The 11,839-nt window shown below is 28.9% G+C and overlaps 1 protein-coding gene across 3 annotated transcripts in view; it reads right to left on the bottom strand.

Moving 5' to 3' along the window:
- The window catches only part of LOC100573428 (peroxidasin homolog), a 459,362-nt gene that overhangs the window by 119,615 nt on the left and 327,908 nt on the right, over positions 1-11,839 (bottom strand). For all 3 annotated transcript variants that reach the window (XM_029491313.1, XM_029491314.1, XM_003247261.4), the window contains one exon: positions 9,303-9,429. In XM_029491313.1, the coding sequence (XP_029347173.1) occupies positions 9,303-9,387 (85 nt within the window). In that variant the 5' untranslated portion in view covers positions 9,388-9,429. The remainder of the gene's footprint in view (positions 1-9,302; positions 9,430-11,839) is intronic.

Below are 11,839 nucleotides of genomic sequence, written 5' to 3'. Positions count from 1 at the left end.
TTAAGGTTTTTCCTGCCGCTTTTGAAAAGTATTGTGAAATTTTCACTTTTGACCCCCCAAAGTACCAACTAGATTCACTTTCCTTTCAGAAAAGGTACAACTTTTGAAAATCGAAGCATTTTTACTGCTCCAAAAGTTGTCGTCAGACAAAAAAAAAAAAAAAAAAAACACACATCATTGTAAAATCAATACATTCATCACTTCGTTCAGAATCTAAAATCAAATTTCAATATAGAGTGGGCTAAAAATTATGAATACGTAAAAAAAACAATTTTTTATATAAGTATACTCGTTTAATAATACGTGATAAGTAGAATTTCTTTTAAAACGAATAACTCAAAGTAATAACTAGATGTGAAAAATGTGTTTAACACTGTTTATCAAATAAAGATTTTTTATATGTGGGCCCAGGCAGCAATTGTTCATTTTACACGTTAAATTCGTCTCTGGCGGGTCATATTTTATACTAAATAAATTACATTTTTAGACATATACATAATAAAAAACTTGAATACCTATATACTATTATTACTCGTTCAATATTATCGTAGCCAATAATCTTCCAAATAATCTCAGGTAATATATAAATACTATACATCTATATTATTATATATACTATGCAAATTATAATTCGAGCGTCTACTTTGAAGGTCTACGATAAACATTCGTTAAAGATAATTTAATTTTGTTCGAGTTGTTATAAATTGAACGATGAGACTTTGAAAAACAGAATCATTAATAATGACAGGTAGGTAAGAATAATAAAAATTATATAGTTCCTACCTATACTTCAGTCGACCGACTGACACAATATTGATATTAGTGCTTCTGTATATATTTTTTAATGAATTCTAATCGACTCTTTATAAATGTTCACAATGATAAAAATATGGTATTTATACTATAGTTTTTAAACAATCGTTTTCATACATTTTTTAATATCATTTTTTTTTAATTAAGATAAAAATGTTTTATAAACAATAAATAATATAATTGCTAATCGCCATTAGATACTTTATCGTTTGGAGTTGATTAAAATAATATATATAATCATTAATTTCACATTTTAATTCATTATCTGTAAATACTTCCAAAACCCATATTCTGAATATAATTATTTCAAACAAAAATTTAAATTAAAATGCAACATTAAGGTAAATGTTTAAGAATAAAATAAGCAAAATAAGAGTTTTGTCATTAAGAGTGTTTTTAGTAACAACTTGGACCCAATTACCAAAACAAAAAAAAAAACTAATACCTACTAAACGTTAAAAATTAAAAACATCGTTTATGAATATTATAATTAAAAATAAATATATTTTGTTTAAGAGGCACCTTCAATTATTTTTAAACAACATTAAATTTGCTTTACTTATACAACTGTAATTATGAAAGTATTTCTTTATTATGTATTTATGTGTTTGATAATTGTTATGGTTTAATATATAACCAGTATAACCCATATAGTATAAAATGATCAAACGTGTCCTGGCCGACTAAACTATGAAATCTAAAAAATCAAAATCGTTATGGTACCTTCTACCACCATGTAAGGATGTATTAAGAAAAGATTTTCTGAAATTTTAATTTTAAAGAGGTGCTCAGATAAGAATATTCAAGTGAAATATTATCTAATTAAACATTGGCAATATGTTCGGCAGAAAATGTATTAGTTTACAGTTTACAATCGTTAGGTATTACCTAACATTGTAATAATATATTATTATCAAATTGAATTATAGGTAAACTTATAACATTCCATATTCATGTATTTATTTTGTAAATTATGATATTAAATAGAAGAAAAATGATTTACCAGTTTAAAATATATTACACCAATTTTATTTAATACATTTGACGTGAAATAAGGGTCATGTCTTTATTTCTAAAATGTTTCAACCAAGTGCAGGGTACCTACAACAATTTAATATAATAATCTTCTATATAAGCCGTATCACGTGATGTTATTTAGTTTTAGTTACAATTTTATGTAAAATAGATATTTACTATTCAGTGAACTCATTGAAGTTTTGTGGAGATGATGATAGTATTCTGGTTACGACCACCCTTTAGAAAGTTTCTCGGATTGTGCGTCGCGTGGATTGTTGTTGAGACGCATCATATTTATTCTGAACATGTTTTAGCAGTGCCTGGTTTAAACCAAATTAGGTATTACCGGAACTCGAATTTTAAAATAAAAAGACTGAAACTAATATTATTCATTTTTCTAACGTATATAGGTGACGCCGATGTATTCTCTGGAGTTGAGATGCTGTTTTGTTTTCTTCTCACAGATCAGTTGTTTTTGGTTAATGGTCGTATTTCATTTTCTCGCACTCGTTAAAAATAAATTATTTCGATTTAAGGAGGCCGCCCTATGCTTTAGATCTCACCTTATCTTCCACGACAATTATTCTACACATATAAATAGTTGCGTTTAATATACGACATTTTGGCGATAAATCATTACGGCGTTATTTATGATTAATTATGTACATGTGTTTTTAGTCAAATTTAATATATTCATTCAACTTACTTACACGCACTATCGTGTTATGTATAGAACATAATGTAAAATCGTATGGTTTCTGCTAACAACATCACTGTCAAGATATACGTTGATAGTCTATTTGATAAATTATTTGTATCTCGAGGGTGTGAGGGAAAACTCAATAGTAATACAAGAAAAAAGTGGCGCATGAGTTAACGAGTTAATGAAAATACTTAACGTTTTTTGCAGTAATTTTCAAAAACTGTTTCAATATTAATTTTAAAATATTATGTATATTATATGTATTCACAATTTTAATTCATACGATGAAGTACGTTAAATTATTGTATAATAATACATTATATGCGACTATAAGGAATGAATATATCGATTGCTTTAAAAGAGTTCAATGTGGTTAGGCAATCATAAAAGGGTGTATGTTATTTGCGTGTCTATAATAGTTTACAAAAGATTGCAATTTGCCAGTGCAACCACCTGCAGCTGATGTCACCAATTTTTGTTCGCGAGTAATTTATTTTTCCAATAAAATTCATGTACACTTTAGTCATCGGTTCGACAGGTGACAAAACTGGAAATACTATAAAAAGTCTGAAAACATATATATTTAAATTTGGTATGAAACTCACTACTGCTGATATAGTTCATTACACTTTTTGATTTATTTTTCTGATTAGTCACTATCTTAAATGTTTTCATTTTGAAATCAGATTTAAGGGAAATATTTGAAATAGTAAAAATGAACTGTCTCAAGTGAATTTCAAAAGTTATCGAATTAAATATTGTGTTTTCAGAATTTTGTATCACCTTACTAGTTTTAGCGGTACGATTATGGACCAAATTTTGGTGATGTTTTCGTCAAGAACATGGAAATTATTGAATTATGAGACAGTTTAGTGTTGAAACGTCGTGTTTGAATATTGGTTATTGGTATATTATAGTAACCACAATAAATATGAGCATATTGTATCGGTCGTACAACATATTATTTTCATATTATTTTGAACTCTACGGCACGTTAAATGATCTGTGATGGAACATAGATTTAATTCTAAGACAAAGGAAAATAACAAATTATTATTATACAATTTCATATCATAAATTATTTCTTATGTAAAATATCATGAATTATTACTCTACAATATATACTCTTTTCACTATTAAACTTTTTCAAATACACAGATTTACGATATGAATATTGTTTTTAACACGTTTTATATTACTTTTTTTCTCAAAAAATTACTTTTGCATGTCATAAATTTTAAACAAAATATTGAACTTTATATTTCTAAAAATAACGATAAATTTCACAGTAATACATTACACAGCCATATCTATATTTTTCTCTAGTTTCTCAAAATTAAAACCGTTTTATAAGAAACCTTCATTTTCTTTTGAATATCAAATTTTATAAAAACTTAAAATTCAGATGATCATAAAAATATTTGTGGAAATACGCTCAATTTTTTTTAGTATAATTGATTTGAGAAAAACTTATAAGGAACCTTATTATTCAATGTTAAATTTGTATGTACAAATATTCAAATAATAATTTATATTTATAATAATTGTATAGGTATACCTACTACAAAAGAATTTTTAAATTTTGATGAACTTATAGTTATTTTCATAATTATTGAACTTTAAACGCTAATATGAACAACTTTTGATGAATCTTGTAATACATTTCGACCTTTTTTCCCCAAAAATAATATTGTATCATAGTAAAAAATTGTAAAAAACAATTAAAAAAAGTCGAAAATTAAAAATTCCTATAAGTAGCACCAAAATAGCTGAAATATTTTAAAAATTATTGTATATCTAGTAAGTGATAATGTAAATATTCTGTAAAAATTATGTCTTTACTGCTATTTATTTTTGAGTAACTACACACTTAAAACGATAACGATTTTGTTGAAAACTAGTTATATGTATCTATTATAGTTGGTATTTATTTAATGTGGTCTTCAAGTTTATTTTAGGATTATAATTAAATTTTCTGTACACAGATATATTTTGTATTACCTTTTTGTATCCATAGCATCCTTCGAAATTGTATTTGAATTTGTTCTTGAACTGTATCTAAGTAGAATATTGTTCAAATATCAACGTATATTTAAACAATTATCTAGATAAAATATTGTTCAGATAATGCTCTTTTCCATATACAATGCAGTAAGTATATTGATGTTATTTTTATTCAAAAAAAAAAAAAAAAGAGAGAGAATAATATACAATCGTTACAACAAATAGCTAGTTTTCTCTTTATTCTTTTGTCGTGTATATAATATGAAGAAATTAACATAAATATTATTTAAAAATATTTGGCTTTCAGATCCTGTAAGGATGAGTGCATGGTGTCTTTATACCAGTGTATTATCTGCTTGTACAGAAAAAGGTTCACCAAGCATAATAATATATCTTGTAAATATTTTTATTTCGAGTGCGTCATTATTGGCTGTAAAATGATTTCAACTTCAATCTTGGTTTTTTGTTTTTCGTTAAATATATAGGTACTTTGTGACGTTAAAAAAGGTCAAACATTAGTATTTGACGTCTCCAAAGCATCAAACACATAAAATATACATAGTACAGGAATGATACTGGTTAGTTAGAAACAAGATATATCAATATTTACCTCTGGATTTGAGTTGCATTCAAAGTTATCGATAAGATACTAGATTCTAGATATGCAGCTAGTTTTTACCTTTTATATACCAGGGCTTGAAACCGTAAATATTTTTTCCGATTTTGATTTCGGTTTCGGATATCGTATATTTATTTTTTCTGATTTCGTTTTTGGTTTTGAATAGGTACCGTTTTTTATATTTTTCGATTTTAATTACCGGTATTGATCTTTTTCGATTTTGTTTTCGGTATTGATTTTGGTTTTTAACCGGTATCAAAAATCGGTATCAAATATCGATTTCGAGTCTTGCATTATTATAATGAGTGTATGTATATATATAACATTACTATCGTGAACCGACTTCGGCCATCTCAATACTAAACTCATAACCCGACATACATTTTTTATATAATTATAATATGTAACAGCTTACATAAAAATTCAACGAATGTAATATAAATATAAATAATATATGTAATTCAATTTTTCAAGATACGTATCAGGAAAACAAAGCATGTTAGCTTTAGTAAACAAAATTTTATGAACCCAAAAACTACAGTATTTTGTGCAAATATTTCACAGCGTTTTGTTTTGTTAGTTGATTATCGACCATATAGAGACGGAACTAAATTATGTAAGTCGATTTTCCCTATATATTAAAATGTTGAAAACTGAAATATGTTGGGGCTGGAAAAGTCGACTTACTTATATAATATATATATAAATGATTTCTTATAAATTACACACCGCGACCGTTGCATTTGTTTCTATTTGCTATAAAACGACGTGAGGCTACGATAAATGATGGTCTTCGGTTACGTAAGGTCAAGATAGTAAGATCGATTATTATCGGAATGAGTGTAAAAGTCTCTGAGTAACTGAACAAAAAAAGTTAAGTAATTCGTTACTATTCTAGATGACCTATAATACGTGTGGTTCGATTTTTTGAACCATCGATAAAGACGAATTGTTTACTTATTTCGACAGGGAATAATAATTGAAACATTGCACAAATAAATTGTTATTGCTTGAGTTTCACTAAAGACATAATTATGTTTTGAGAATAAACGCTATAGAAAAACGATTTTTTTAAACAAGTTATAAAATATTATTATTGAACGTTTGATATTTATGAATTATAGAAAATACCGAAATATTTGATCATAATTAATGGTTTTGTTATGTTCGAAATGATCATTATATAACATTATATATTTAGGTACAGTGGTACGCGATGCATTAATCATTGGTGATCTAGAGTTAAATTATGTAAAACGAACATGGAATTCTTTGCCATATCGTAACCTAAAAAAAAAAAAAAACGAAAACCTAATTAATATTATTTTAGGAAAACAAGTTAGGGCCATCAACAAAACGGGAGAACAAAAAATATAATTCAAATATTTTTTTACTTAGTCTTGGTCATAAAACTCGTTACATTTTAAAATACATAATTAGATTTGGGCTTATTTCATTTTTGTAAAACGTGACTTTTGTGACTATAATATTATTATTACCGGGAAATTTAAATAAAAGTGTTAAAATACAACAAATAAATATGAATGATATTCTCGCCATTATAAAAAAAGTTTATTAAAGTTTGTTTTAGAAAAAAAAAATAAGAATACACGTATAATACGCGTACGTAAATATAATATGCGTAAAAAATAGAGTTTGTACAAGTACATAATAATAATATTCTAATAAATAAATAATAAAATTGCATGAAAAAAGCACAAATTGTTTCAATTTTGTGTAAACCTAGGACAGTCGACCATGTGTTAAACTGAAATTTGTAAATTTCATGTTGGCACAATAGAGCTCAATATTTGCCATCAGGTGTCCATGTTTCCATCTGCCAAGTGAGATTCTCGAGCTACTGATAATTCCGAGTTCTGTAAAGTATAATTTTTTTCTTGCGGGCTTATACTATTATAGTGTCGGTTGGTCAGAGTCCAACAGTGTTTTAAATATATCATAAGTTATCCGTGACGTTGCGTGTTTCATATACTAATACAGTTTTGATCTATATTTCTGCGTATATGTCAACTAGCGATGAAAAATAATATAGTATTTCACTGTTTGTGTTCTTTATGCGTCTCATTTGCCTCCTAGTAGTATTTTATGTTGAAATAACCCGGGATGCATATTGTCGCCTAAATCACGGTGAAGGCCATACGTCCAAAATTATGCTAAATTTTGCAGGAGATGAATAGTGTGTTGTGTGGCATGGGCGGTATGTGAGTTATTTCAGTCGCGGGCGACGTTTCGACAAGACTGAAATTGCTCTCCCACACGAGCCACACATACTATTTGTTTTCACGCCTCTGTGTTAATCCATCACGGGAAATGTAATGAAGGAATCTATGCAACAACTTGACTATTCTACGAAAACAACATTTCGTGAAAGAAACGATTTAGTTTTATTTATTTTAAGCATCATGCATCCGAGATACGACGATTTCTAACTATCAATTTCACGAAGTATAAAATAATTATAAAATCGGTTTTGTGCCTTTATCACACGATGAGTTTTTTTTCAATTCAATCACAAACAACCCAAAATCGAAAAAATAGAGTTATGACCTTTTTGATTTAGGCCGACGATATAGTTATTGAATTTATATTTTATAGGTAGGTAACTGATGTCAATGATGTCAAAAGCCAAAGGATCATTTAGTAGGTACTCTTTGAATTTGAAATGCCACTAAGTGAGTCGGATGTTAACTTTTATTTTGTCTATCCTAGGGGCTTTTTGAATTCCTTTAAGAAATACTACACAGTAGATGCTGCTATGGATGTTTAATTAAAATTGTTGTTTCGTATAATGATATACAACAAAAAAAAAGTCCTACATATTTTGTTATACAATGCTCCGGGATCTGAGCACCCATATCGTACGTGAGGTACGTTACACAATGAATGATGGGGTTGAGGGGGAAGTAATAAAGTAATTTCCACCTGGGTACTTGATCAAAGTATGAAAAAGTCTTATAGAAGCCGTCTCAGTCTTGAATGCATCAGTGGAATTAGGATACTAAGTTTAGTGGAAAGTGTTGGTTTATTGAAAATATATTTATGGATTAGGTCTAGACTTATGTGTATTATTTTTTCATTGTTCATGTAGACTAGTATTGCTTTAACGTTTTCTGACATTTCTTCAAGCCTAGTACTTTCTTAATTTAAAAATTTTTATCGTAAACAGTCGAAATACTGTTTATTGTTATATCGTAAATAGACGATTTATAGACAATATCTTTGCTTGAATAATATTTATAATATAGTGATTTTAAATCTAAACATCGTAATATCGTATCGTGACGTGCCCGCGACAGTATTTCTATGGTTTATTATAATAATATATTTGTTTTTACTGCACGTCGAAACGTGTCGCGCTGTGCGCATAAATATAATACTTGGATTTTACGTTATTTTTCGGTTAAACTTTGCTTAAAAATACATATGTTACACGTACTACACAATGTCAGTTAAATTTGGTCGGGCCCTACTTACTAAAATATACGTACACGTACATATTATAATATCATATATTATATGTAGTTTTATCATAATATACAAGGTGTAACAGAAAGACTTGACGAAAAAAAAACGATGCCACTTAAACGTATGACGAAAATTGTTAAAATTATATGATTAGTAAATAATTTAAAAAGTATATACTCATGTCAGCAAATTCCCCCAAAAAAATATTTTAAAAAGTGTTATTTCAAATTCAAAAAAATATTGATATTTTAAAACGAATTCTAAAAAATAAACTACTTGACTCAGATAAATGTGTTTAATATCAAAATCGTTTTTATAAGCAGATTCACAAATTGGCTATTTTGAATATTATATCCAAACAAATTTAAATCGAATTTAAAATTTTTAATTTCAGTGTTAAAAATAATGTTTTGTATAACACGTAAGTGACTGTAAATGATACGCATAAAAAAAATATTTAAATATCGATTAGAACGAAAGTTGTTCCAAAAGTCAGTTCCATCTGTTACACCCTGTAGGTATGCTGTACGTATATATAGGCACGTTTAGTGAAAACAAAAAAGTAAGGTGATTTATTATTTTCCTAGACGATAACATTATAATGTAGCGCACGCTTATGACATATTTTGATCATGCAAAACATAAATGTTGAATACGTACCCGCAACGTACGACAAACTGCAAATGACGTGGACACACAAGATCCATAGCGCCTGACGGTGCACCGTGCAGTGCGCTTTTTCCATCCCTCAATTTCAGTTTTGTTTCGGCCCCGTCATTTTCTTTTCCTGAAACAAATTAATTTGGCCCCGTCAAACAAACGGTGTATAGAACGATTCCGCGTCGTATTTCACTAGAGTTGTGGGGGGGAGGGGGGGGTGCCCGAGGTCGGAGAAAAACGACATTATGGTCGCGGACAAAATGTGATTACGGTTCGTATATTTTGCGTACACCCACTCAACCATAACCGTGGTTGTATAAACGTAAATATTATTATGTATAGTGTATACGTCACGTCAACGCTAACGCACGACGGCTATGCGCGTACATATCATTATGATTGGGCACCTGACCGAGTGAAGTTTTGTTGTTTTGCATATATGTATCTTATTGAAATAATTACAATTTGGACACTCCGACATTCAAACGAGACTTCATTCGAGTCGTCGACACAATATTAATATTCTAAAATATCACCGCAGTTGTTAAAATAATTAAAATCCAAATCCAATGATGATAAAATGAATTTTGTTTTGCAAAGAAATGACGTAGTTTAAATAGGAACTTCAAGTTATGTTAGAAATCATAACGTATAATATATGAATCGCTAACTGCGGAAAAGGGGACAAGTGCATTTATATCAATTTCGACTTTGTTATCATTTTTCATTAAGAACGCGTAAATACATCGTTTAGGTACTGCCGAAAGAAGTCAAATCGGACTATCCAAACGCTAAATATAGTGTTTGGAAATTTCAGTTTACTACAGAAAAGAGACATGTCATGATTTCGTTTTTTGTCTCTTCTGAAAAGTTATAAAAAATGGACCTATCCGCTTTCTGCAGTTAGCGATTCATATAACATACAATGATATAAGACAATTCTAAATAAATCGACAAAATACATATCATCGACGTATTGTTATAATGCTGGTTATTAGATTAAATATATTATGTAGAGAACTGTGTCTGTAAAAGCGATACAATGTTTACAACTCTGTGAAGTTATTAGTATTGAGCTCTTTTTGATAGTCAAATTTTAATAATGGTCTAGTACTCTAGTCGGTTCGAAAACCGAACGAAATTGTTATGCGGCACATATTTCGACGGATTTCGATCGTAAACAGTAATACTTTTAAACGCGATACGGAAAAAATAATAATGTTTTGAGATAAAAATAAAAATAAAAAATAAAAATGTATATATGTACCTATATTATTTTTTACCGAAGTAAGTGATGACTGTTTTTATATTTATCGTTACGTAATTTTTTGTTGAAAATTATTGCGCATTTATTTTTGTTGACAATTTATGTACGAACACGATTGTCAATGGAGTTTTATTTTTTCATCGAATCGATGTAGTGTATGCTCTCAGAGCGTGCCACAGAGTATTTAGATAAATATAGTAGTAATAATATTTTATTTGTGTGACCTTGAAACAAAAAAGAAAAAAAAATACGAGATAAAAGCTACCCAACGCAGATAATAAACGCTATACGTATTTTTGATACGTCACGGATCTTCCGATTTCATTACATTGATTGCATATTGTATAGACGTATATCTATTAAGTATATATCATTGACAAAATGGAATACATTTTATTTTATCTCCAAACGGCATCACAAAATGTTCTCACGATAATATCTGGCCCGAGTAACACACGACTGCACTACAAAATCCGTAATATAATAATTGCCTTTACCGAAAACACACTTTCAGTCTATTAAAGACTTCTAGGTGGGGGCTCATTGAACTTGAAACGTTTTTTCACCAATAAAATGTACAGAAGCGTTACGAAGAAAGTGTTTAGCATTTTATATTATCTTAAAATGTATGATTACTATAGATCATAATAAATTGTACACTATGTAATGCGTTAACAATATTAGAAATTCTAAAAAAAGCTACACTTAACTTTGTAAATGTCGACAATATTGTGTTCCTGCGAACGAAGAAATCCGAGTACTTTTGGAAGACGAAAGCGTGATTTTACGGCCGGCGTTTTGATACTGCAACGGCCTAAAGTTCATTAAAACGAAAAAAAAACTTTTGTAACCGAAAACTCCCTAGCGCAGTTGTATAGTGTACACTTTTTGTTATGATCCGTTCTGTAATTATATTAATAGCTATTATTGTGCGACGCGTACCTATATAATATATATATTAAATATATATATGCGATTCTCTGGTTTCAATCGATCGTGGTTTATTATTATAAAGGTAGACCGACTCGATTTATAAAATGCGTATTGAAATTAGGTAACCATAATATAATGTTATTAAAATCAGACACCGTTGAGTCAGCGATGAGTGTCCGACAGTCACTACGGTCTAGCAATCAATACATTGCGCCGGGGGAAAGGTTTATCTGGAAGTCCAGAAATTTGCAGGAAACTCGTCGTGGCCCACGGGAAACTCGCGGCCAGCGGTTTGACCTCGTACAGACGATGATAATATAATAATAATATTATATGC

The sequence above is a fragment of the Acyrthosiphon pisum genome, chromosome A3, assembly GCF_005508785.2.
Source record: "Acyrthosiphon pisum isolate AL4f chromosome A3, pea_aphid_22Mar2018_4r6ur, whole genome shotgun sequence".
NCBI classification, from domain to species: domain Eukaryota; kingdom Metazoa; phylum Arthropoda; class Insecta; order Hemiptera; family Aphididae; genus Acyrthosiphon; species Acyrthosiphon pisum.
This window is presented reverse-complemented; position numbering and strand designations above follow the sequence as displayed.